We start from the raw sequence: 26,921 nt of genomic DNA, 5'->3' as shown, positions 1-26,921 counted from the left end.
AAGATAGTTTAAATGTTTTTCTTCGTGGAAGTAATATTGCACCTATATTAAATATCTATCAATTATCTTAAGCAATGAGATAGTAATGGTTATATCGACTTGAATGATGAGCAGTGTGTAAGACAGTGATGGCGAGTGTCTATGAGGCAGGCGTTGTGCCTGTGGGGTTGTACTGTGCTGTACTGTAGTGTACTGTGCTGTGCTGTGTTGGGTTGCTGGGGTGTGTTCCTCCTCTGTGTCCCTGCTCCCTGTCCTCAGCTGTGACTGGACTAACACGAGCTCCCTCTCCCTGCTGCGCAGTAACCTACCTGCCTACCCCGGCTCAAAGCTTCTGCTCTCTTCTGCTGTCCCCTTTCTCTTTCTCTGTCTTTCTCTTTCACTCTCTCTCTCTTTCTCTTGCTCTCTCACTCTCTGGAACTCTCTTCTGCTGTCCCCTCTCCCCTTCTCTCTCTCTCTCTCTCTCTCTCTCTCTGGCACTCTCGTCTGTCTGACACCTCTCTCTTCATCTTTCCCACCATTCCTGTCTCTCTTTCTTTTTCTCTCTCTATCTCTCTCTCTCTGTGGCTCTCCCTTCTGACACCATACTCTCTCACTATCTCTGTCCCACTATGCCTCTCTCTCTCTCTCTCTCTCGTTCCCTCTCTTTCTTCTCTCTCTGTCTCTCACTCCGTCTCTCTCTCGGCCTGGCTGCCTTTGCCAGAGCGAGTACCAGCCTCTCAGGGTGTTTGAGATAGACACTGACACCAACACTATAAAGAGGAGGCCAGGCACTCACAAGCAGGTGAAAGAATCACACGTACTTAAAACGTTTACACACACACACACACACACACACACACACACACACACACACCAGCACACACAAACATACACACAGACACACCTACACACAGATCCCTGCCTTCCACAGACCCACAATCACACACAAACAAACACACAACCACAACCACTACCCACTTCCTTACACACACTCCCTCTCTCTTACAAAACAATGTGTCCACAAATACTGAAATAGTGGTTACACACTCACACGCGCACACACTGACACGCACACAAATATACAATATGTCGACATACACTGAATTAGAACACACACACACACACACACACTCACACACACACAGTGTTGTCTTGTGGCCTGTATCTGTGCTGCATGCTGTGTGTGTGTTATCTTCAATATATCATACAGAAGTGCGTGCTTGCAGTAATGGCTAACATTTAATATCTTTCTCTTTCTTTTCTTGATCTTTCTTCCCTGTTTCATTCTTTCATTATTATTATTCTGTTTTGACCTTATTCTCTTCTTTCGGTTTTCTCCATGTCTTTCTCATTTCGATTTTAATCCCTGCTAATTTCACGTTTTATTGTTATTCTTTCTGTGTTCTTTTGTCTCGTTACATTTTCATCCTTTTTTATATCCTTCTTCCTTTAAATGCTTATTTCTCTTCCTTTATTTCCCTTCCTACTTTGTTTCCTCCTCTTTGTCTTTTTGTCCCTTCGCGGCGCTTGTAGTCTCTGCCTGGGATGTCCATGGATGGGTGTGTCTCTCATGGCTCAGACACCGCCCCCTCCTGTCCACTGCAGGTACTGCTGCCAAGCAGGGAAGCTCAAGCTCCCACTGCTGGGAACCTGTAACGGCTGCGTAGGGACTTGGTCTAATTTGAGATGCAGTAGCGATTTAGCATGTAGGAATGTCAAGAGGACACACAGCTGGTAAAATGCTTAACATTTGAAATCGCAGGTTAGGTCATGCTCTAAAGCTCTACAGGCTTCCCATGTGTTCTAAATGATCTGCCTTTTTCTGTTCTATCTTGCCCTGCCTGTGTACAGCAAGGGGAAGACCGCTCATCATTGGCACCCACAGGTAAGTGTCTGAGCCATTGGCTTGTGCCAAGCATAGCTTAGCACTTGCTACAGTCACCTTTTGCAGTGCCCTTTGCTGTTTGTTTTGGTCCCATTGTCCAGTTGATGGAGTCTGGAGTTGTGTTGGCTCTCTGAGTATTATGTCTGTCTTGCATTATAAGCCTGTCCCATGCGGGTTCTTAGTGCTGAGCATTTCCCCACCCACAACCTGCCCAAAACACACACCGACACTCACTCACTCACACACACACACACCTCCACACAATATCCATTCACCTGCTAGTGCCTTCTCCATTCACTCTCCACTGCTCACAAAATTCACCACCTCCCCACACCCGTTTCCTTCTCCGATTGGCCCCCACGCCCATCTCTCGCCTGCAGCCCTCCAATCACCCTCTCACCCCGGCCCCACTGCACCGCCCTCCTGCCGCGGTCCCGCCCCGAGACCCGACAGCTTCCTGTACCGCCTCAGCCAGAGAGAGGAGAAGAAGAGAGGTGGGTGTCGATGATGATGATGGTGGTGGATGCGGAGGGGTCGCGACTCTTAGGGGGGGAGGACCCTCTGTCATGGCATGCTGTTAGACGCTCTGCCGACGACCACATCGTCCGCTCGCTTGTGTTAGTCACCTCCTAGCAGTGGTGCTGCTTTCTGCAAGGCCTTGGCCGCTTCTATCACATTGACCTCACTGATTGCATTCTGCTTCGCTTGCCGTTGGTGTGGCTTGTGTGTGGGGCTGCTGATCTCTGTTTGTGTGTGTTTGTGTGTGAGTGAGAGACCAATAGAGAGAAGTGTGTGTGTGTGTGTGTGTGTGTTGACCCTTTTCCATTCACCAGGATTAATCAGCAGGGCTGTTAATTAACACCAATAGACTTCCAGCTGTCACAGGAGATTAATGTTCTAACCCATTCTATGTGTGTGTGCATATGAATAACCATGGAAGTGTCTGTCTGTGAGAGAGGGAGTCTGTCCTGTCCTTTTTCTGTGTGTGAAACTGGGAAATTACATCAGAGACGTTATTGAAGTGTTTTTCATGTGTTTTACGCTTTACTTTACAATGTATGTGAAACACACATAGGAAAGCACATTGTTGTGTCATGTTAAAGACAGAGGCAGCGTAAATAGATTTACGTTCACACTCTTGCTTATGTCTCACTCTTGGTGTAAATTCCCAGTTAGGGTATTTAGTAAGGGTATTTTTGTTTTGTTCTGTGTGTGTGTGTGTGTGTGTGTGTTCAGGGTTTTTCCTACTTGAGGAAAATGAAATGTTGGCCGGCTCAAGGAGAAAAAAGGTGTTGTCGGTTTTGGTGTAATTCAATTAGATGTCCTCATCCTGCACTATTGTTACAATTGGACGGGCCTGTCGCTAAAAGCACACTAGTACAGCTGTCAGTTCACCCTAAATGCAACTTTTCACTTGTCCCTGTGTTGAGGAAGCAGTGGCCAATACTAGCTAAAAAAGGCCACTCAAACTGCAAGAGGGGAAGCTACTGACAGGTTTATGTGCGGTCAACAGTACAGCTGTCACAGACGGTCACCTGTACACCTGATCAGTTGCTAAGTATGAAAGTGTGAAAAGGGACTAGAACACACGACACACCCAACTTGTTTTCCTAAATCAATTTAAGCCTGTATCTTTTAGTGCCATCAAAAGGAGGGTTTGGGATATTGACAGACAAGCAAATAAACGTTTGATAAGCAGGAAGGCTGCTGGCTTTCAAAGGCCTTTGTTTATGTTCTGGAAGTTGCATTCACTTTTGCATTTCCTGCCAGTAACTCGGGGAGGAAAAAACCCTGGTGTGTGTGTGTGTGTATATGTGTGCGTATATGCATGAATTTGAATTTGTTTTGTGTGTTTAGGTACCCTGTGGGGTACATCTGTTTGAGAAATGGTTTCTCTCTCTCTCTCTAGGTGACTCAACTGTGCCTCGGTCAGAGCCTGAGGAAGCCACACCCACCCCAACCCAGGTGCTTGTGGGAGAAGAGGCGGAGCTTGTGGATCAACTGAGAAAGGTACAGACGGGTGATGGTAGTGATACCTTCTCATCAATTCATTTCTAATAACAGACCACGGCACTTGTACAGTTGTAACCGATTTGGACTCGATTGGTATTTGCCAGCAAAATTGGTCACATTTAAGATAATATAACATATTTTTGAAAGAGTTCCATTCAGCTAATTTAATGATACATCTGATAGTCCTGTGCGTGTACAATGTGCATGTGCGTCATTCCTGCTGCATTGTCTTGACATTGACTAGTGTGCAGCAGCATCGTGCTCATTGTTGCGAAAATGTCCTGACTGTGTGCTGTGTGGGGTGGTCTTATGTCTCCCTCCCTCCCTCTCTCCCTCTCTCTCTCTCTCTGTCCCTCTCTCTCTCTCTCTCCCTCTCTCTCTCTCTCTCTCTCGCTCGCTCGCTCTGCAGAACATTGAGTGCCGGCTGAAAGTGTCCTTGCCCAGTGACCTGGGCGCAGCGCTGACGGACGGGGTGGTGCTGTGCCACCTGGCCAACCATGTGCGGCCCAGATCCGTGCCCAGCATCCACGTCCCCTCCCCTGCTGTGGTGCGTCTGGGGGGGAAGCCCGGGGGACAGGGAATGTGCTCACTGTCTTTATTCTTACTCTGACCTCTCAGATGACAGTGAGAGCTGCAGCTAGCCATACGTATGCGCTGATAACTCTGATGGGGTATTTAGCAACTGGTTGGAAATATTTGAGGTTCAGCAGCTTGCCGAAGGGCAATTAGAAAACAAAATGCAAGTTGTGTGTTTAGTAATTAGTAAATAACTTAGCACTTGCCTATATTGTGTTGTGCCAGAATTTATTGACATGCTTTGTAGTGAGCTCAGTGAGATCAGAGGCAGGGACAACTCTGTTTGCACACAGTGCGTGTGTTCCGCTAAATAGCCACGGTGGACTTGTTTGTTTGGTACTTTTGGTCTGGTGATGTTGGGTGTCACATTGTAACCGTGGTGGTTGTGCCTTGTGTTAACTGGTACTCCGCAGTCACTAATTACGCAATGTCTCGCCTCCCTCTGCAGCCCAAACTGACGATGGCCAAGTGTCGGCGGAATGTGGAGAACTTCCTGGAGGCGTGCCGCAGAATCGGAGTCCCTCAGGTAAGGCGAGGGGGAGTCATCTTTCCTTCCTTGGCTGCTATTTATGTAACGGCTGGCTAACTCAACTGATGACGTGTGTGTGCGTGTTTTTTTTTCTATACTGACCTCGTCTGCCACTAACCGTTCCTCTCTGCTTTTTCCCCTCTTCATCCTCTCTCTCTCTCTCTCTGTCTCTCTCTCTCTCTCTCTCATTTTCTCCAACCATGACTCTTTCCCTTTGATCACTTCCTGTCTCTCTGATGATGTAACCTCTTACCTCCCCTCATTCTTACCCCATGACTACCTCTACACCCTGTCTCCTCTGTCTGTTTCTCCGTATGTGTGCGCATGTGCATATGTGTGTGTGTGTGTGTGTGTGTGTGTGTGTGTGTGTCTGGCGGGTGGCGCTCTCAGGAGAGGCTGTGCTCCGTGGGGGAGGTGCTGCGGGGGGAGGACAGGGGGGTGCTGCGGACGCTGGCGGAGCTGCTCTCTCGGGCGCCCCCACCCCTGGCCTCTCCTCCGGCGCAGCTGGCCGGCTTCGCCCTCTTCTATCTCTCCATCATGTCCTTGCTCTGCGCGCTCTACTGCCACCTGCTGCCCCGCTTATGAACTGAGACGCCGGTTGTCCAACCGACCTCCCCACCACACAACCCAAAGCCCCCTGAGCAGAACTCTCGGCAGTCCTTCAAACCCGTCTCGTCCAACTGTATGGCGGCTGCCACCCTCATCACCACGTATAAGCTCACACACCAACGCAACACGCGCCGCCACGCCACCCCTCCAGTAATAGCACTTCTTTGTCTCAGTCCATCGCGTGTAAAAGAAGAATACCATGCCCTTGCCAATCCCCCACCTTTTTCGCCACCTATTCCCATGGCAGCACTCTGATTGACGGCAAGCTAAACCCGTAAAAAAAAGGGGTAAAAGCACAAGAGTGGGCAGGACTCTCTCAGCCTTAAGAGTGAGGAGCAGGTGTGCCTGTGGATATTTCCTGTCCCTCAGACCCAGTCTGCGCAGAGTCGCGTTTGGCCTTGTCTCTCCGTCGTCTCATTGCTACTCGTCTTAACTTTTTTCCAACAGGATGGTTTGAAATGGGACTAATGAAGCGTTTTGTTTTTTTTTTTTACATTTGTGTCAAATCCTTTGCTGAAATGATCCCCCCAAAACTTTCCTTGTTGTGCCTTATCTTACGCGTGTGTGTGTGTGTGTCTGGTTTTTGTTAGCATGCTTGTCTAAATGAGGGAAATAGTGTACCTACATCCTATTAGTTTTAAAGAAAAGGAAAATGTACATTATTGCAATTCATTAGTTCATTATTTCATTACATCACACAGTAGCTGTGTTCTATGTAAGGGAGGCCACAGACCAGGGCTGGTATGACTGTAGGTTTGTACTCAAGCTGAGCAGACACCACTGTGTCCCTACTCGTGATCATGTGACCTCCATCAAATGGTGGCTTGTGTCAGATGTGCTTCTACTCGGCTTGGGTAAAGCCCAATCTGCTTTCTCAGCCCTCTGTTGATTTAGACTAGGCAGGCAACCCTCTCCTGCACTGTCATTTGTGTCTCTCTGCATGGAGGTTATTCAGCGTATTGAAGTGTGTGTTAGCCGGACGAGTGATGGTTTGCGTAAAAAGCACACGAGCTGCTGCTTTCTGGAAAGCACATAACGACTTTGCTGCTCGTCTCACCTGAGCGTCCTCGAACTCACGTTACCTGCTGCTGCTCACTGATGGCCTCGTTTTTACAGACCAAGCCTGTGACGTCGAGAGCGTGTACCATGAACTGATGGTTTTTGTAAATGATAATTGTTAATCAAGGCTCACTTTTTTCCCAACCCCACCCCGCCCCGTCCCCCCACCCCGCCCCAGAGCCTTTGATGTCCGATGCACAATCAATCACCTGTGCCTAGAGGGCCCTCCTCCCCTTCCCTTCCAGTTGGTGAACGGACTCTTGTCCACGGAGGGGTAAACCAGGTCTCTCTGTCCTGACCAGTGCACTGAAGACCTGTGCGGTGACTGCTAGGCTGTGCGTTTTTTTTTTACCGTGCGTGTTTTGTAGGAAACGAAAAAGAAAAAATGGGGAAAAAATACGAAATTTGGGGGGGGAGTGAAGAGCGTTCAAGAGAAAAACCCTTGTTACCGATACGAGAGAGTAGGTTAGAAAATGGTGGCTAGTTGGCTAAACCCACAGTGACTGTTCCTTCCAACCAATTCGGCCTAGAAATGTGCACCCGATACTAGGCATGGAGCCATTGATGAAACGGCTAGGCAGGCGTGTCGGTAATGCACACCTATGCCCGTGCTGTCTCTTTGGGTGTACCATTTCAAGCCATTACAAATTCCTGGAGTAATATGGTCAGGGTAAATAGTGGAAGTGAGTGTATGTCTCAGTTTTCCTTGACTGATAAGGAAGTGTAGTGTGTTATTAGCCACTGAGTCATTTGTGTGTGTGTGTGTGTGTGTATGTATGTGTGTGTGTGTGTGTGTGTGTGTGTGTGTGTGTGTGTGTATGTTGTCTGAATGCCATGTGCCTGCTATTCCTTCTGTTTACCTGACAATTCCTCCTTGAGCGCTTTCACTAATAAACTCGACGGAAGGATCTACTGTGCCGTTTCTCTTTTCTCTCTCTCTCTCTCTTTGTCTCTTCGTCGGCTGCAGTAACACAACACACAAACATGTGCCCACAGCTTCACACACTCAGTCCACACACTACACAGCAGAACCAGACCTTGCCCTCCATTAGACAGAGCCTTTGATATTGGATCCCTGTGCCACTGCTGCTTGTAACCTGTAGGCTTATCACCCTAGTCATTCAGCTCCGGTGAATGACTTCCCATGACGTCGCTCACGCTTGTGTGGTGTGTTGTGTGTGCGTGTGTGTGTGTGATCTTGGGAATCGGTATCCCCCCCAATCCCATCTCGGTGTGCGTCACTCCTGCACAATTCTTTCCTCTCTCGTTCTCCTTAGTTTATCCCCCCCCCCCCCACCCCCCTGGATTTTTCCACAAGGTCATAGCTTTGTTTTTTCTTCCATTCTTTCTTTCTGTTTATTCATTCTTGTATTGCCTCTTAAGTTATGCCTGAGTTTAACATGTTCTCCATTTGTTTGTTTTGAGTTGAGATTTCAGCTCCATGATTTGACTTTTGAGTTGATGTGTGTTTTTATGATTTATTTATCCATTGACATACCCTTTTTTTTGCACCCCCCCACCCCCCCACCCCTTTTGTTCTTTGTGTCCATGTTTTGTCCCGTCTTCCATCTGTCTGTGTTTGTGTATGCCTGCTTGTGTGCCACTGATTGTTTGTATTTGTGTGGCTATGCGTATATGTGTGTGTGTGCGTGTGTGTGTGTTTTTGTTTGTCTGCTGTGTTGTGTTGTGTTGTTCTGTGTTGTGTCGTCAGTCCCAGCTGTGCCTCCCCCTCCACATCCTGGAGGAGCGAGGTCTTCCACAGGTGGCCGGGACGGTGCGTGCACTGCTGGACCTGGCCCCCCCAAAACACACCGCCTCCACCCCCAGCACCCCCTCTACTCTCCCCGCCACTGCCTCCCTGGCCTTGTAGGCATGTAGGCATGTAGACACACACCCGACCTGCCCCCACCTGACTGACCTCGCACAGATACAGACCAGACCAGCCAGAATGCAAAACGTCACATAGACACACACACACACACACACACACACACACACACACACACACACATTCAAATACACCACCCACACACTCTTTTCTGGCACGTGAGCGATCATCCCTTCAATGGTTCAGCCCTCTACGCAAACATCATTCATAAATACACACTTGTAGACACAAAAAAAAAACACAGACGGAGAAGAACCACACCAGACCACCAACCCCTTCCCCCAGATCTGGGGGGTTTGCGGCGGGAGAGGAGAGCAGTGGGGAGCAGTGATCACTGCCTCAGCCTGGAGCGGCGCGGCCACTCCACAGATGGATGACTGACACTCTTGACTCTTTCTTGGACAACAGGACAGGACACTACATACATAGACAGAAAGAGATTTGTTTATTTTTTTCTGAAATAGTGATTTTAATATTTTTTTTTCTATCACTTTTTCTGTTCCTCTTGTCTCTCCCAGTGTGGAGGTATTTTATTTTGCACCATATTAATATAACTTTATTATGATGACCATAAGAAATATTATATTATTATTATTTCATTAGTTTAACACTTGGGACCGTTGTTTGTCAGATCCCTGCTCACAGGGTCGTCAGAAGGGTAACCATGGTGATCCAGAGGGGTGACTTGAGAACAGGTTGATTGGCCAGATATAGCCCCCTTGCCCAAAAGGCACTAGAACTCATTGGCTAATAAATTAGCTGTTAGCTGAGGGGGAAGCCTTGTCTTTGGCATAAAGCATGTGAGAGAGCATTGCTGTTATGTGTGAAATGGCCCTCTAAAATATGTATTTTTTAGGTTGGGCCACAAGATGGCAGTAGTTTGCTGCAGCTGCATGGATGCTGCAAGGTTACAGTACAGTTAATATGGCAGCATGGCATCAGCTATTTTGCTGTATGGACTGCAGTGCATCCTTGATACCATCCCATTCAAAACTGCATGAAATTTAGCGGCAGATAGTGTAATGTGAAATTGGGATGGACTATTGTTCCATTGTAGTTTTCACCTCAGTGACAGATGCCCTGGAGATGAAATTGACTCTGTGCTTTGGGATGAATAATTTAAGGAGTGAAATTCAGAGAGGGAAGCCACTGAAAACCTGTAACTCACAGTGACGACCAGACTTGGCTAAGCCCACAGCAGCTTAGTCTCTGACTGGTCCAGCTCAAATCAGACCGACCGCCGGTTCAGTGGATCCAACGTCATTCCTGCCCGGCAAGGTTTTAATGAGCCTCACAATCAGACACTACATTTAAAAAAGAAAAAAGTAAAAAAAAAAATTGACGGGTTTTCATGTAACGGTAGCATGGTTGATCTCTCTATAGCAGAAATATATGTGGCCTACGGTTACTGAATGAAATGTAAAAAAATATATATATTAAAAAAGTTTTGTTTTTCACTCTTAAGGACAGGTAACAGGGGACGATGTAACTGACGGTTGTTGTTCCTCAGTCTCCTGTGTAATTCATAGCCGAGCATGCATAAGGCACAGTTGAGGGAGGGGGTGGGATGGGTAGGGGACTTCATATTTAAAACCTAAAGTAAAAAAATCTGAAAAAAGGAGAAAAAAAAGGTCTTGTCTGACATTAAAGGCAATATGACTGGTGACTGCTGTAGTCGAGAATATTTTCTTAGTCCTTCTGAAGCAGGTCGGTGTGTCTCAATCGAGGTGCGCACCCTGGCATTCAGTCTTTTATGTTGCTGTAGTCACGCGTGCATGGCTTGCTCTTTCTAAGCCTGGTGACCGCCAGGCTGCGTATCCTTTCCAGAGCAGTTTGTCAGGTGTGTAGAAGGATACACACACACATACATACACACACACACACACACACACACACTCACACACCGACAGTCTCTCTTAAATGCTGTACACAGGATTCACTCAGTGATGTTCAAGCCAGCTGAGTCTTCGAGCCCGGGTATGCACACAAATATGTATAAAGTTGAAATAGAAACACTTAGAGCGATAAGGCAGCCAGTCAAGGGTGAGGATACTCTTCGCACACAAGCAGCGAGTGGGGCAATATACCGAGCATACAGGGTCAGTGGAGGGGTCGTTTTTAAAGAGGTCATTTTGTATTTTTACAAGTTCCTTCTCAGCCTTGCTGTAAGGCTGATGAGACAAGGCCCTGCGTAAAACTTTCACCACATCAGATTTTTAAAAAAGAAAAGAAAGTTAAGAAAAAAAGCATAAGAGTCAAAGTATTTTTTTCCCTATTTTAACTTTCTTTTTTAGACCTACGAGTTATGAAAAGGGAAGTTAAAAGCAATTGAATCATAATTATTATATTATTATTATTATTGTTTTTTTGTATAGATATTTTTTAGTATAATTGTTTTTATTTTTATTTTAAATTCTGACTCGGGTGTTTCCCCAGCAGCGATGATCATGTGACCCTAGTGCAGGGCCCTCCCCTGCGTGACACTGTACAGTACATGAATACATTCCATACGTTTACAAGTATGTACCACTTCCCACGTGCACCAGAGGACCCTCTTCGCTTTACTACAGCCTTGGACTTGCCCTTTATTTTTTAAGTTTTTACTTTACATTTTTACTTCTTTTGTTTTCTGAGCAAGTGTCCCGCAAAATATACTGTATTGGATTCTAAGTAAATGAAAAAAATATGGATTTTTTTTTTTTTTTTTTTTTTTGGAATGGATATTTGATGTTATTTTAAAATGCATTAATAAAAAGTTTCCCATTTCGGCTTTGTGTGCAGTTGTGTTTTTTATCGTAATTTTTACTTGCCTGATGAAAATGTCTGACAGACATATAATAAAGCTGTGTGCAGAAGTTTTGGATAAACTAGAGATCAGGGGAACAACTTAATTGCTTTTCTGTAATACCATGTGTTGATTGAAAAGATTATATAGCTATCCAGATGAAATATATCTGGCAAATTCTGGTCAAGGAGTCTTGAAATGCAGCCACTTCATTAAATACTAGCTGACCGTCACACAATGTTCTCCTGGTTTACCTAATGTGATCAGGGGAGCATTATATAAAAAATAACACTCTAAAGGGACCTGAATTTCCTAATAAAATATTTGATAATTGGTGGTTGGAATGTTTGTTTATTCTTTTTCCCCTGGATATGTTCTACTTCTTTTTCTTCTTGCCCTTCTTGCCGTCCTTGCCCTTCTTTCCCTTCTTGTACTGGCCCAGTCCTCTGCGCACCATCGTGCCCCTCCACCATGACTGGATCTGAAAGGGAAAACACGCTAACGTGAGTACAAACCAATTGGTAATAACACAGGGTGGAGTAGTAATATGATAATGAATAAAAATGTTAGGGTAATAAGACATGAGTAATAAATAAAGGGAGTGAGTGCAACAGCAAGAGCAATCACTCGTCATCTGAACAGGTAAATAGTATGCTGTGGCAGACTCCCTAAGGGAGGAAGAGGACTGGATGGGCGGTGCTTTTACCTTGGTTGCCGCGAGACGTTCCATCTGTTGTTTCTCCAGCATCTTACGGAGGTTCTCCTTCTCAATCCTGTTCTCAATGACCACCTGCTCACTCTCCCGATACTACAGAACACAGGCACGGTCGAACAATTACATTTGCTAACTCATCTGAACCTCAGCCCTCATTCTACATAGTAGGGTTTTAAAGTTATGGCTGGAAGGATCTCCTATAATTAGCATGCTATAAAGAATGACCTGAGTATGCAAAGAAGTTACTTTCATGCAACACATGATGCAACAAAACAGTTCAGACATTGACCATTGACAACGAGCACTGGCTCAGTGTCTCAAAGGAGAATGCCTTACAAGCTAATTTAAAGTCGATTAGAATCTAAAATGTCACAATCACAAGACCCAGATGTTTGATAATGGACCTCAAACATTGCACAATGAGATGCTCTGGAGGGTAATGTGGCCATGCCATGCTGCTCACCTTCTTCGCCAGATCCTGCAACTGAGCAAGATTGCTGGACTTTGCATTCTTTAGGGTGTTGAGCTCCTGTTGCTTGTCCTCCATATCCTTTTCATACCGTTCCATCCAGTACTCTAACTTTTCTCCCAGCCTCTGGAAAAGTATTACTCAAATTAGAGCCAAACAGCCATGAAATATTCATATAAAAATCAAATTCACAAGCATCTCTGAAAAGGAAATGCTATTAGTGGCAGCCTAACACTTTTAAGGGCGCCATGTAGCCTTTTTGCACTCACAGACAGGTTTTCTTTAAGGAAGATCTCCATCTCCATGTGAGCACGCCCCTCCATCTCCATCTTGTTCTGAAGGAGCTGCACACAGGAATCAATAGCTCATAGATAACATGTAGGAAGACCACACAAGGGCATGATTGAATGACTACATTAATGTCTGACATCCTGAAAAACAAACTGCAATTATGTAGAACCAAGATAATTTACTATACAAGAAGAGGGAGTCAGTAGCTGTCATTAATAACTACATCTGTTCTGTTCTAGTAGCAAATACATGCATACAAACTCACCTTTATTTCATCTTCTAGCAATTTCTCCTGGTGTGTGTTGAGTTTTTGTCCTTGATAGACCAGTAACTCTGTGCTGTTTTTAACATACTTCCTCTCCAAGCTCGTCTTGACCTTCATCTCCTGTAGCTGGTCCTTAAGATGGGCTGTCATCTCCTCACGCCTCTGTAGGAGGCATCAATAGAACTAAGAGGTGATGCACTGCTCCAAAAATATCTGGATTGCATTTACTGTCAGCAGCACTAAAGAAAAAGCTGTATTTGATGCATCTCCTGATCAGCTTGTTTACAATCTTACCATTATAAAGGGTTGGCACGTGTTACGCCAGAGAGGGTTAAAGCGGAGCAGTAATTAAGGATCTTTGGTTACGCTATCACAACCACAACCTGTGTTAATGCTTTTGATATTTTAGTACATTTTGCTACCTGCAACTCCAGTGTTTTTTCCTTGCGGATGTCCTGAAGCTGTCTCTGCAAGGCTTTAGTCCGTCGTCTGCCCTCCTCCTCCCTACAAAACACCAGCACTGTCACTGCCATCTCTAAATCCAATAGGATAACCTAACTGACCGAAATATCTAAAAAGTCATGCATGATGTCTGTAGGCTGAACCCCTTTGTAGCACTTTGTTTCTTTTTTTTTGGTCAATGTTTTTTTATTGTGATTTACACAAATAAAATAATACACAAATACAGTTAACACTTGAGACAAAAAACTCCACAAACAAACAAACAAAATAAAATAAAATAAAATAAATCATACAGTACACAGAGAAAGTCCACATAGTAGTAGTCATCTTGTACAACCGCTATTCAGAGCCAAGGTGCATTGTAAGTTGTTCCACATGTGAGATAAAAGGTTGCCATACATCATCAAACTTCCCCATTGATCCATTCAGTGTGTATCTGATTTTTTCTACCTTAAGAAAAAACATGACATCACAGACCCATCTGCCAAAAGAAGGGGGCTTGTCATTCTTCCAATTTAAAAGAACGAGTCGCCGAGCTAAAAGGGAGGAGTAGGCTATACAGTTTAGTTGTGACTTTTGTAACGGGAAATCCTCTGAAGGAATACCAAAAAGTCCAATGAAAGGACAGGGGTCAACAGTTAAACCTGAAATTGCAGAGTATACTTCAAATATTGAGGACCAAAAAGCTGTTAAACTAGAACATGACCAAAATGTATGGTACAGAGTGGCAGGTGCCTGCTTACATCTGTTACAAATAGGGTCAACCCCTGGAAATATTTTAGATAGTTTAACCTTGGACATATGAAGCCTATGTACAATCTTAAACTGAATAAGACTATGCCTTGCACAAATGGAGGAAGAATGGATTCTTTGAATGATGTCAGACCATTGACTTTCAGTTATGTTGGCATCCATATCCTTTTCCCAGTTTTCTTTTATTATAGACAATGAGGAACCTTCCATTTCAAATATCGCTGCATATAACCTTGACACTGTTCCCTTTGCCTCAGGAGGGGTTTCAAGGATGGAATCAAGTGAAGATTTTGGTGGGAGTGAGGGAAATTGAGTGATTTGATTCTGTATAAAATGTCTGACTTGTAGGTATCTGAAAAAGTTACTAGTTGGTAAAGAAAAATCCTGTAGCACTTTGTTTCTATTCTTATACAAAAGGATTCTCAGAGGTCCACCATGCCATCGACTCCTCCTGTTTAAGGTGACATAAAGTTGAAATCTTGCTGTGCTTACCAATCTAGATGATGATGACATCAATGAGCTTGGGTAATTCTCCTTTGTAGGCCTAAAGGATGGGCCAAACTCTAAGGGATTTACCTTATTATGATATCCAGGAGATGGGCTTTTTTCTTCTTTTCCTCTTCTACTGCCAATAATAAGCTTTCAAATGTTCCTTTTTCTTTAACCTCTGCCAACATATTTAGGATCACCTCAGATAAAAACTGCCTGTAGGACACATGATGAAAAAGTTATAACATATGTATGACAACTAGGCTAATATGACTCCATTTTGCATGAATGAGACTATTCCATGTAGGCCTACCATACCTGTCCCTCTGTACTTTAGCAAGGTTGTCAGGTGATAGTGGATTTGTGTCCATGGTGCGGTCTAGTTCTTTGTGTGATTTGTGCAATTCTTGCACAGCCTCTGTTATAGCACCACCCTCAGCATGACTTTGACGAGCTGTCTTTAGACTCTGCTCTGCCTCTCTATGTTGTGAAATGACCCCGCTGATGTCTGCTCCCACCACCTAACATAAGAGGACAGAGATAACAAAAAAATGTAAGGTTGCACAAATATATAGCTCTCTTTTACAATAGCCTATAGGCTACTGATTTATAGCATTTAAATTAATTGACAACAGATTTGTGTTTTGTTTTGTTTTTAAAAGGCGTTTGATGCAGCCTACCGAGTCAGCCTCTGGCCGCCCATGGTAGGTATCGGGCATGATGTTTCCCAAAACTGCAAGCTGGTCTGCGCAGTCTTGGAGAACTGTGCACACCCTGACGAGCTGGGCGCCTGAAATTTCCGCAGACATCCTGCTGTTTCTCTGCAAATGATTACATGTGACATCAGTGATAACCTATCTAGTGACTAGTTGAATGCATTGTCAGTACAATGATATAAATTATAGTCACAGAAACAGTATATTTACAATGCTTTTCAATGCAGTAACTTGTAGCCAAATAATAATCAACGATGGCGTTATGTTGATTTCACAACAGTCAAGTTACATATTAGGTATTTTGACACCTAATAAAGACGGAAAAGAATGATTGCTTACATCATCCAATAAGTTACATGCATTAATCAAAATCGCACAACAACTTTCGAAAACTTTGCTAGGTAAACCAAGACTCGTGTACTGACACTCACCTGTCATCTAGTATCGCAAAGTTGTCAGCCGTTACTATGGTAGCAGATTTCCCGTCAGTTCAAGTAAAACCACTTGAAACTAGACCAGGAGGATTTTACTAAATGCCCTTATTCCCAACCGTTGAATTTCTACTATATCGCATTTTATATATATATAGAAAAAAAAAACAACGAAATATATTTACCAACATACAATTTTAATCAGGCGCACGTTAGGCCACCATCTATCTTAATTTCCCAGCATTCCTTTCGAACTTCCTTTTCCTCCATTTTTTCTTACAGTGCAGGTACGTGAAAGAAATAGAGATATATAAAGTGTATTTTTTAATATTAAAAGAGCCTTATTTGTCTACAATAATTCCCACTACACGTTAAAGAACACTTACGGTTTATAGGTAAAATAATTTGCACGCAGATGTATCAGGGATGCCAGAGATTTTACATGGATGCTGATATGGCTAGTCTCGAAACCGAAGTTGTCCACACGAAGTAGTGTCGGAACGGTCGAAAGCTGAATTAACTTTTAACTACAAATAAATTGACAACCAAAGCTTGGTCTTACCAGAGAGTTTTTCCTCGTCGTTTCGGTTTGTGCTGCAGTTTATGCTCTCAATAATTCAGAAGAGTGGAAGCAGGCTAATAGTCAACCGCTAACGTTTACATGCCTAATGTTGGCTAACGCTGGCTAGTTCGTTAGCCAAACTAGTAGACAGATAATTTAATATTGTAAGATGGTATTGAGATACATAACGTTATGTTTAAACACGTGATGCATTTGTGAGAGGTAAACACTATTCTTGTCTGTGGCTCCTGTGGGGCTATTTGGCTGTAATGATCATTCATTGAGTCTAACGTTAACTGCATTGTATTTGTATTGTATTCTGTTAGGTTTGCTAAGCCTGGACGAAAGTCAGTCACAATGCCTGGAAGGTGAGTATCTGACCATAATGAATCGACTTTTTCTTAAACATTTATCTGGTGTTTTGGGCTGGCAGTATGGTGGGTTCGCTGACTGGGTCTCCAAATGCCACATGTTTTGACTTCAGATTGTGACTACTTGTGATGCTATGTGAGATTTGTGTGGTGTTCTTGGGTGATCTTGTAGATTACACCTTTAGAAGTTTTAAGCCTGTTTTTTTTCAGCTGTACATGTAGCATGACTGGATGTGTTTGTTTATCATGTAGACTGTGGAGCAAGGCCATCTTTACTGGCTACAAGCGTGGCCTGAGGAACCAGCGCGAGCATACCGCCCTTCTGAAGGTAGAGGGAGTTTACACACGCGACGAGGTAGATTTCTACCTGGGCAAACGCTGCGCATACGTCTACAAGGCCAAGAAGTGAGTTCCCTCTGAAGTATTGAGGATTGTTTGCCGCTGTTTGCAGTTTTGCATTGTCTACCTTTTATGAGTAAATGGTCAGCCTGGTACTGTCCAGACGTGAAGCACTGATATGCCAATATCGTTTCACGTGTACTGGTTTGGATGCTGTGAATTGAAGGATGCTATGCTACTGATTCAGTGTAGGATAACTTGTCGGCATGTTCTGAATGTGTGTGACTGTTCATGTGCTTCTCGATGTAAGATGCACAATAGAAAGTATCCTGCAGAGGTTAAGCTGTTTCACGCAGTGAGCACTTTGTTTGACTGTGTTTGATTGCCTTCCAATTGCTGTTTTCAGGAGCACAAAGACACCCGGTGGCAAACCCAACAAGACGAGGGTCATCTGGGGCAAGGTCACTCGTGCTCACGGTAGCAGTGGTATGGTGCGCGCCAAATTCAGCAGCAACCTTCCCGCAAAGGCAATTGGACACAGGGTGCGAGTGGTAAGTACTGGATGCTTCTGTTTCCTCACCCTCACATACAATCTCGCCTTGTTGCTGGTAGTGATGCACAGGTTAAGGTCTTCTTTACCCAGACTCCCCTGAACCATATGGAGATCTAATCTGACCTGCCAAAATAGACTTCATCTCAACCTGAATCCAATTCCACTAGCAAATTACTAATTTTAAGTAAAGGCTACTTGATTCCATCCCCAAGGAGTGGGTGTAAGGAATATTTTGGTATATTACGCTTTAAGCTCGTTTTCTGTATTGCCTAGCATGAAAACGAGTGTTTGACACTGAAATCTCGACGATTGAGCTTATTTGTGCAATTTAGCAGCTCCTTAACATTGCTCGCTTTGTGCATGGACTATTCTGTCCTTAAAACACCCCTAAACGTTTTTTAAAATGTGCAGCTCAGAGTGGTTACTGGTCTTCAACGATCTTCTATAGCAAGTTTAGCGGCGAAATACAGCTTCTGTCATCAGGGATTTTCGAAATCCCGGAAGTACTTTTTCAGATACCTCACAACAGTGTGTGCCTAATATAACACAACAGAATTTGAATTTCACTGCGAAACTTGCTATAGAAGATTGTTGAAGACCAGTAACCACTCGGTGAGCTGCACATTTTTAAAAACAAACGTTTAGGGGCGTTTTAAGGACCGAATAGTCCATGCACAAAGCGAGCAATGTTAAGGCCATACAGAGAACATTCTAAAGCTGCCAAATTGCACAAACGGGCTCAATCGTCGAGATTTCGGTGTCAAACACTCGTTTTCATGCTAGGCAATACAGAAAATGGGCTTAAACCTTACAAAACCTTGACAAAAACAATATTGCACAAGAAGATTGGGCTGCTTGCTACACTTTGCCATGATTAAATGTGAAATAAGATGCATGATGGGGTTTTTATGGCCGGCCAACAAGGTTTTGACCGCAGCCCAAGAAGGGGCAGATGCTGCACCCTCTGGTGTGCATGTACATTTGAAACAGAGAGGGGAAGTGAAGGTGGGAGTCCCAATACATTACACCTAACCCATCACATGCCGTTTGGTTGTTATCCACTGCTATCCAGTGATTTTGACCAGAGCGTCCTGCAATCTGCACTCTTACCTGCACCCTGTACCAAGGGTCATGAGGTCATGGGTTAACCTGGGCATCACTGCATAGTGGCCAGCTGTTGAAGCATTTCTTTGAGTTTTAACCTTGATAGCTTGGGGTACTATTTAAATTGTTATGACTCCAATCTCTGGATTTGTAACCATCACTTATAGAACATATTTACATATGTTGTCCGATTATTATTTTCCCCCCGGTGTGGAATAGTCATGTGGTCATGACTAGTGTGAGACTACAACCACTGTGTTGATCCTTTATTGTTTCTGCTAACTGTCAGTAAATGATGTTCAGGGTGAAGTAGATCCCTGGTAGGCTAGGTGAACCATCCCTGATCTGCCGGTGTTTTGAATTTCGCCCAGCAGCTCAGGCTGGAAACCTGCACTTCTCTCTCTCCTGCTTCCTGTCCTCATCTTCTGGGTCCAATCACAAACTAGCTTATCCAAAAGATTCACCCGGATCGTTGGTCTGATCGGTTGAAGGACTGTCAAAAAGCGTACAGTTATTTGAACTGCCTCTTATGCAGTAGAACTACAATGCAGACTACTCAGACTGATCTTAAAAGATTGAACTTAGCATGGTGATCGCCAGTCTAGATCCCTGGATCGGAACCACTAAAATTCTTCTCTAGAATTATCAATGCGTATTCTTTTTGCATATAATATTGATTGCTAGCTTGCCTAAAAGGTTAAATCTTTTAATGGTGTACATTTTCTACATTTTGTTGAACATGAATCTAACTTGGCATCTAGTAGAATGGCAATGTATGAAAATAAATCTGTGTCTAAAAGAACCTGTGAAAAAGCTAAACATCTTTTTAAATTATGCCAAAGGTCCAATTGGTAGTAATTGATGGCCAATGAAGTACTGTTATCTGTGTTTGCAACGGTTGGATATGGTTAGATCTAAGATAAATAGACCAGTTAATAAAACTCTATTTATCTATTTATCTGCAATTCTAACAGGAAACATCTGAGAAAATTGCAAGAAATTTGAGTGTGATTAAACCCCATCTCCACCAACCTTAGTCACATTATAATTGAACATTGGGAGATTTAGTTTGTGGTCAAACTAGGCATTAAGAAGCAGGCTATGAATCGAGCCACTGAGGATGTGCTCACTGCAGACATGCAGTGCCTGGAATTTTATTTAAACATGCACATTACTTCAGCTATTCCCTTCGGTACCAAAGAGTTTCTGCTGACTCCAAGTCTAGGAGTCGTGTTCTATGGCTTAATTCAGTCACTGGTGAGAAGCTTGCACAATCTTAAATTATGGGGAAGTCTGTTTCCTACATAAGCATTTGTCGTACAAGACACTGGGCAACGTTAGAAACGTTCATGTTTTGCAACTGGACTGAGATGTGATATTAGCTTCTGACGGAATATCCGAATGTTCTGTCCTTTTTGGAGTCGGGTTCTTTTTGCCTTCACATCTCCTCGTGTAGATCTAATAGTTTTTCCCCAAACATGGAACAAACTTTGACCGTTTACTTCAGGAAAGTTTGTAATGCAATATCTGAGATTAGTTATGACCAAATCCCCCTTCTCCCCCTCACAGTCTCAGAATCAGTAATTGATTAGAATTACCCGTTACTTCTGGGTACTGGGTACGCATTTAGTGAGCTACCATGATACCCACTCACAGGAATGGTCTTTCAAGTTTTGTGGAATCGACCCTTAATGCAGTTGTCTGATCCTCAAACACTCTTGTTAGATTTGTTTACTTGACAAACTCTCTTCAGTAACTCATGATGCAATCCAAATCCTGCATTAGGGATGGTCTGTGTTGCCATTATTGACCTTGTTTCTCCGCGGTCTTATTGACTTGTTTGGTAAAAGGGTGCTCATGGAAATGATGGCCCATTTTTGCTGCCTTCTGTATAGCACTTAACTGGGTCATTTGAAATCTGTGCACTAACTTCTCTTTCTCTTTATTTTGTCTTTCAGATGCTCTACCCATCCCGTGTGTAATGTGCTGTTGTGTACATACAATAAACAAGCCTGGTCCAAACCCTGTGTACCGTCCTCTTTTCTCTCTTGCTCTGGTGCTGCTGAGAGTAGGGTTTTTAGGTGCCAGTAGGTTGGGTAAACTGATTGGAATTTAATCTGATGACCACATATAATTCTGGTGGTGTGATGTTTACCAGTGACACCAGCCACTTCACCCTGGCCATGAAATGTAAACAATATTATGATTGAAGTGTGTGTGCGTCTTTCTGTCTTTCTTTCTTTCTTTCTCTCTCTCTCTATCTATCCTGCTGGTGACGGTGTTAATCTTTGTATGCATGCTTAGGGGGGGAAAAGATCTTTGCCCAGTTTCAGATGTACTGTACTTACAAGGGTATGTGCATCTGAGTAAATGATTTCTAGTCCTTTCAGTGCTACAATCCACTGGTTGAATTGGTTATCCTAGCAAACCCGAAAATGATTCACTGTACACTGTTGAGAAACATTGGAGATCATGATACACATGTGTTCTTTAGGTCTTTTTCTGCATTGTTTATACCTAGTCCTTGACTAATAATGGCCTTTTTCTATGGACATCTTTTGACATTCTAGATGTTATCAATTTGTGTGAAATTGGCCCTGGAGGTTAGAAGATATTGGGCAAAATGATATGTCTAGGTTTTTCTTTTTCTTCCCCCCCTTAAGTAATAAGTGTCCAAATATTGCTTCGGTCATTGGATATGACCGTTTTATTGTTATACTGGCTACTCTGACCCTGTGGTGCGTATTCTCCATCATGAGTAATGTCCTTGCGTAAGAACTCGAAGCCCCCCACGATTTGATGATGAATCAGGACGAGACACGCTTCGACCTTAAGCAGCGCGTGATGGAAAGTGGTGCGCTATGTGGAAAAATACTACAACCGCTGTCTCAGGAGAAACTGCAGTCTTCACCGGTCACATGTGCGTCATGTAAAATGAATCGCAACCCCAAAATAACTTGTCCACTGGATCATCGTATCAATAACCTCACTGATTAGTGAGTTTAATTGAATAAGCAATTAAGACAATTTGAAGTTCATAGTGATACAGCAGACGGGGATTACGTGCTCCACTGTGAAGGACATAAAGCTACTCTGTTAATGGAACAGTACAAAGTGTTACCTTCACTTCAGCCTACACGACAATGTCAAACGAAGCGTTGGTTAAAATGTAGGCTATTTTGCTTCAACATTTAGTGTTGATCAGATTTCTCCTATCTTGAAACTCTCATCAGACAGTCATCCCATTTGCTGCTATCCTACGTATCTTCTGGAGAGCTTATGGGTATTGCAGTCGTGTTTTGACGTCACAGCGCTGCTGACGTCTACTTTCAGTTGAACTTGAACTACATTTCCCATGTAAGTATAGGCTTTGGGTCCCTCAAAGGACTGCTTTATAAAGAAGTTGTTTTTCCTCGGTGCCCGTTCTGGATCTGCTGGATGACCAAGCGGGGACACAGGTAACTGTTGCTAGGGAGGAGAAATGGATGCATTTGTCTGAAAATGTTTATATATTTTGATTTTGCAATCGTATGACACAACCTCAGTTAAGAGTGATGCAAGACATTTTATATTTTGTCAGAGTATTGCCTTAACATTGTATTATGTGCACGAGACAAGGCATCAAAACCATCTTTCATCACAGTCATGATTGGCCGTTGGATGCTACTTTGTGTTATCATTGTTTTCCTTACACAAGAACAGTTAGCGTGGATGTTGAATTTAAACTAGGCTACGTGTAGTGACATGTTTTGCTTCGTGCATTGCACGCAGGTGAAATTCTAAAGATTTCGCTTAGGTTAGCGTAGGCTAGGCTATAACCTAGGTTTATTTAGCCAACTTAAAGAATGAGCATAATAGCAATCCTTGGCAATAGTGCTTAGGCTGATGGTAGCCTACTATCCCAACAAAATGAAATCTTAATCTAATGTTAAACGTGCCAGGAGGTCAGCGAATTAACGTCTTGTCTTGTGTCCCTACATTTATTTGTTATTGAATAGAATTGCATTGTCCAAATGTCAATCTACGCGAGAAGAATGGCTTGGCTATTGTGTTGAATTGGTTATTTTATGTGTTTCAAAATGTTCTGAGATTGAGTCATTGTCGCAAATCTGTTTATGAATGTTGTTGATTGGGGAAGCTATTGTTTTCATTGACAATCCGTATGCTTTATAACAACTGCACTCATTGACAGATTTTTTTTTCTCTCACAAAATTCGCGCCTCTGCTCGTTCATTTACTTTGATATCGATATTGACTGAACTGAATTACTACCCATGATTTTGATTAAAGAATCTACTTCCGGAACGCTGTGTACGAATAGTCTAGGCTAGCCTACATCTCGATTGAGTAAGGAAAAACAGTCCCTTAGTGATGTCGGAGGTCGGAATAGTAGACTAATGAAAAAGACTCCCAGACACAAGCATTAGGCTACATACCGTCGACGCAGAACAAATAATGTGTCGTAGCTTGCAGTGTTGAGAGCTGTTGTCATTGTTAGGCTTATGGAAAGTTTATTTTGTTCTGCTTAGGTCTGTCCTGTCTATCCCATGGTCTCCTTCAGGTAGGCTATCCATGAGACTGGGAATAGTTTTCCTTTTTCAGATGAAATTAGTGTGAAGTTCATGGGCCAGAAGGCTTCTGTCTATAAGTAGGCTACCGGGTTTTTGTTGTAATCTTTGTCAAATAGCCCATTTCAGATGACATGAAATGTGACCATTCCAATCCCAATCCGTTTTTAAATAGAGCTAACAGGCAGCCATTAATAACAATGAACTGGAATAAACAACCAATCTATTGAAGTCCAACCACTGTTTTTTAGCAAGTTATGTTTTCCATAACAACCCACCCAGTGTTTTGGGCTACACAGTGCCAGCTTTGTGAATTGCTCGACTGACTCGTCTTTCTCTCTGATCGTGACAGTGACAAACACAAAGCATTCTGAACGCAACAAAGCCACTCAGCGCTCCTATGTTGGTGAAAAAAGATGAAAGAACATGATTTAGGAAAGGACTACCTGGCACCTGGCCCTGCGTATCGGGCTGTACCGTCCAGAGAGACCTTGCCTGGCTCAGAAATTGATCCATATCAGCTCTCCAAGGTTCAGGTGAGTCTGCCAGGTTTTACTGATGTTTTGTTCTTCATTAGTTCCTGTTACAGTAGCCTACTTTCTTTCCTGATATTTCATTTCCTCTGGGCTGCATGAAGAAACGAATTATTTTTTCTTTTGTATTTACTGATGGGTATTGTCATGATGCAATAGACCCATTCTTGTGAAGCTCAAATGAGCATTCACATGGGCTCACCAGAAAACAACTGATTTGGGTGACAGCCATGCGCAACCCTACCTCACGTGTTTGGCTTAATTGGTTACAGACTTCACTTCTTAATGCAGCCGGCGTTCTGTCTCAGACCCATGTGTTTGGCAGTCAGGCCTTCCGAGAAGGGCTGTGGGATGGCTTGGTGGTAGCGGGCGGTGGCTTGGAGAGAAGGAGCAGAGGAAGTAAAGTAAAAAAAAAAATAAGAAAGATGTCTGAGTCAGTGTGCTGTCAGAGTAGCATTCTCCTCACACTGATTGCATTTGTTTTGCTTTGCTCCAAGTTGGGGAGGTGTGAGTGACTCATGTACAAAATGCTTAATTTGGACCCATGTGTGTGGTTTGTCATAGACATACAGCAAGAGTAGTTTATTTTGCTCAGAGTAGCCTACAAGGGTGTTGAATGGTGCCTGATTCCAGCATATTGCTTTTTGTATGGATGCTGAACCAAGAGCTGCATGTCATTGTACGCCTGAGTCATACGCTTATGCTGAGAGACTGTCTGACAAGCACACATGCAGACGACAGGCCCATTGGACAGGACTTCAAAAAGCACAATGCAGCAACAGCTGTTGTTTTGTGTTTAGACAGAGTGATACACCCTGTTTGTTATTCCTGTGCACTTTAGTTCTCTCTCGTTCGGTCTCTCTCTCTCCCGCTCCCTCTCCCCATCTCTCTCTCCCTCTCCCCATCTCACTCTCCCTATCTCTCTCTCCCTCTCCCTCACTCTCGTTCTTGCTCCTTACTCTATCCGCATTTGATCAGCAGGTTATGAGAGCATCTGCTTCTTTCCTCTCCTGTCTCTTTTGCAGTCTTTCTCAGTAAGAGGAATACGGCCATCTTTCTTAGCCTCATCTGTATCGTTCCTAGTGTTCTGTTGTTCTATTTCCATGCAGCCCAGGATATCGCTCCTGTCTTTCCTCAACCTCTTCCTCTTTGCAATCCATTTAGAGATCCCTCCTGCAAGCTGCTGGGGGCTGATTGGTTGTTCACCCACAGACCCCCCCCCCTTGCGTATTTTCAGCCTGGCTTGAATTGTTTATGTAATGTAAAGCCCTCCCACTTCCCATCCTTCAGTATCAGTGGGAGCCAATGGGGCGGTTCGCTTCCGGTGATGCGCCAAGGCACTCTGGTCCTGCGATTGGCCAGATGGCCCTGAATGGCTGTATAGCTCAGTGTTTGTGCAACGTGAGCGCACAAGAGAAACGTGAAGCTGGGGCCCACTGGCTGAAGGGGAGGGGGGCTGCTCGGCTGGCACGTGCCAGGCAGCACTGCAGAGATACAGAGAGAGTGAGAGTAGCATCTTCGGCAGCGTGCCACATTTTAAGCACAGATGCTGAAGCATTTAAATGGGTCATTTGCCTTGTGTTTTTTTTTTTTGAGTGAGTGTGAAGAGCATTGGTAGGGCATTGTTACGCCACAGCCTTGCGTGATACCATCACCACGAAAGTGATCTCAAGGACAGAGATGATGAGGGGATCTTATTTCCTAGTTTTTAATTTGTAATCTCTCATGCTGTTGCCGTCCACCACTGAAGGTCATCCATGGCACCCCGAGTCGTCATCCCTTTCCCTTATCTGATTTCATAACCAGAGCTTGACTCACTGGCAGCTGCCTGGGCCCAGGTTTGGCAAGACAGGTTATTTCTCTGCTGTCAGCCCAAATAAGTTCCTCATTTTTCCTTGACTTATCCGAAGACCTCTGTGTATTGTGGCCAGGAAGGTTTTTTTTTTTTTTAAATGAGGATGTTGGTAAACAGATGCTGACTTGTGACTGATGTTCAGACATTTCAAGAATTTGTTTGGGGTTTTCTTGCACATAGACCACCAATTAGCCATTAATGCAGATCCTGTCAGAAATGCAAAAACAAGTCTGTCTGTTTCTCTTTCCCATTTCAACCAAACCACCTGGTCCATTTCCACAATCTGCAGATTTAACTCACGCCCTTTTGGTCCAGGCCCCAGTGCTGTGCATATTTTTGGTATTTCTAATGACGTTCAGGGTTTGCTGAAAAACTCCCAAAAGTGGATAAAGTTTCAAGTTCAAGTTACTTCAAAGAGATGTCAAATCAATGTCACCAATGAAATTGGTCTGGCCTAAACGTAAGAAGCTCAACTTCACAGAATGAGTTAAAAAGAAACATTAACTAGAGTATTAAGATAGTAATCAAGGCCTAAGTGCAATTGGTAAGATATAAGAAGATGTAATTAATTGGCAATGTAAACAGTGCATATTGCAAAGCCACTGTAGACAGTAAGTGGGGGGTGGTTGTTATTCTAATCCTACACAATGTGTAGACTTGTTGTGAAGATTTTACTAACATTCTCTTGTGTAGCCATTGGGCGTGTGTGGTTTTGAGACACTTTAGCATTGAGAAAGTGTAGTCTTGAATGAATATATACTTTTTTGATCCCGTGAACCGGCAACCCTCCGGTTACAAGCCCGAAGCCCTAACCAGTAGGCCACGGCTGCCCCAAGTCTTAGTTTGACTGGTGTTGAGGAGAAAAGTCGAATGCTGTCCACCACTCCACTTTCCTAAACCTTGCATCACACGTGTGGAGCAGCTGGCTGTCTTATGTGATGGGATATCTACATTAAGTACAGGCAGTAGCAATTAAATATGCTTAAACTTATTTTTTAATCTGTTATGCAACATGGAGGCTTAACTTGCTTTTTATGTGAGGAGAAATTTGCATCTTAATGAAAAAAACCCCCCACTATGTATGCACTTAGCATTGCGAGTGCCAGTGCTTGGCGTGGTTGG

General features: G+C 43.7%; 4 protein-coding genes across 10 annotated transcripts in view; 3 read left to right on the top strand and 1 right to left on the bottom strand.

Moving 5' to 3' along the window:
• lrch3 (leucine-rich repeats and calponin homology (CH) domain containing 3) overlaps positions 1 to 11,300 on the top strand; it is a 28,916-nt gene extending 17,616 nt beyond the window's left edge. Inside the window, exons 15-21 of one of the 5 annotated variants that reach the window (XM_062551684.1) lie at positions 1,513 to 1,584; positions 1,831 to 1,864; positions 2,245 to 2,358; positions 3,774 to 3,874; positions 4,287 to 4,424; positions 4,902 to 4,979; positions 8,362 to 11,300. In XM_062551684.1, coding sequence (XP_062407668.1) covers positions 1,513 to 1,584; positions 1,831 to 1,864; positions 2,245 to 2,358; positions 3,774 to 3,874; positions 4,287 to 4,424; positions 4,902 to 4,979; positions 8,362 to 8,520 — 696 coding nt within the window. In that variant the 3' untranslated portion in view covers positions 8,521 to 11,300. The other 4 variants (XM_062551683.1, XM_062551685.1, XM_062551686.1 and 1 more) reach the window with 4 other exon arrangements.
• Positions 11,301 to 11,666: 366 nt separating this feature from the next.
• iqcg (IQ motif containing G) lies at positions 11,667 to 15,741 on the bottom strand. Its single transcript, XM_062552784.1, has 10 exons — positions 15,694 to 15,741; positions 15,448 to 15,588; positions 15,086 to 15,288; positions 14,855 to 14,983; positions 13,486 to 13,567; positions 13,064 to 13,225; positions 12,777 to 12,851; positions 12,502 to 12,633; positions 12,030 to 12,131; positions 11,667 to 11,804 (listed from the first exon to the last, which is right to left on the bottom strand). Exons 2-10 carry the CDS (start codon positions 15,574 to 15,576, stop codon positions 11,700 to 11,702), a joined length of 1,119 nt encoding a protein of 372 aa, XP_062408768.1. The 5' UTR covers positions 15,577 to 15,588; positions 15,694 to 15,741; the 3' UTR covers positions 11,667 to 11,699.
• On the top strand, positions 15,430 to 20,865 carry rpl35a (ribosomal protein L35a). Of its 2 annotated transcripts, none has more exons than XM_062552785.1 (5): positions 15,430 to 15,471; positions 16,803 to 16,844; positions 17,100 to 17,252; positions 17,593 to 17,737; positions 20,802 to 20,865. In XM_062552785.1, the coding sequence occupies exons 1-5, from the start codon at positions 15,437 to 15,439 to the stop codon at positions 20,823 to 20,825; spliced, it is 399 nt and encodes a 132-aa protein (XP_062408769.1). In that variant the 5' UTR covers positions 15,430 to 15,436; the 3' UTR covers positions 20,826 to 20,865. The 2 variants fall into 2 exon arrangements, with proteins under 2 accessions (XP_062408769.1, XP_062408770.1); XM_062552786.1 differs by lacking the exon at positions 15,430 to 15,471 and adding an exon at positions 16,175 to 16,201.
• A 1,358-nt stretch (positions 20,866 to 22,223) lies between these two features.
• Positions 22,224 to 26,921, top strand: part of abcc5 (ATP-binding cassette, sub-family C (CFTR/MRP), member 5) — a 27,827-nt gene continuing 23,129 nt past the window's right edge. Inside the window, exons 1-2 of one of the 2 annotated variants that reach the window (XM_062551705.1) lie at positions 22,224 to 22,301; positions 23,764 to 23,947. In XM_062551705.1, coding sequence (XP_062407689.1) covers positions 23,828 to 23,947 — 120 coding nt within the window. In that variant the 5' untranslated portion in view covers positions 22,224 to 22,301; positions 23,764 to 23,827. Of the gene's footprint in view, positions 22,302 to 23,305; positions 23,405 to 23,763; positions 23,948 to 26,921 lie in introns of those variants that run through there. The other variant, XM_062551706.1, reaches the window with a different exon arrangement.

Source organism: Sardina pilchardus, chromosome 13 (assembly GCF_963854185.1).
Source record: "Sardina pilchardus chromosome 13, fSarPil1.1, whole genome shotgun sequence".
Classification (NCBI taxonomy): domain Eukaryota; kingdom Metazoa; phylum Chordata; class Actinopteri; order Clupeiformes; family Clupeidae; genus Sardina; species Sardina pilchardus.
This window is presented reverse-complemented; position numbering and strand designations above follow the sequence as displayed.

Bases quoted from the DNA above. Each gene is read 5' to 3' on its own strand.
- rpl35a (XM_062552785.1), top strand. From the start codon at position 15,437: ATGCAGCCTACCGAGTCAGCCTCTGGCCGCCCATG. The intron at 17,253-17,592 runs GTGAGTTCCCTC...TGCTGTTTTCAG, and splicing joins TACGTCTACAAGGCCAAGAA to GAGCACAAAGACACCCGGTG. The intron at 17,738-20,801 runs GTAAGTACTGGA...TTTGTCTTTCAG, and splicing joins TTGGACACAGGGTGCGAGTG to ATGCTCTACCCATCCCGTGT.
- iqcg (XM_062552784.1), bottom strand. From the start codon at position 15,576: ATGTCTGCGGAAATTTCAGGCGCCCAGCTCGTCAGGGTGTGCACAGTT. The intron at 13,568-14,854 runs GTAAATCCCTTA...GGTGTTTTGTAG, and splicing joins CTCCTGGATATCATAATAAG to GGAGGAGGAGGGCAGACGAC. The intron at 11,805-12,029 runs GTAAAAGCACCG...TTTCCCTTTCAG, and splicing joins AACGTCTCGCGGCAACCAAG to ATCCAGTCATGGTGGAGGGG.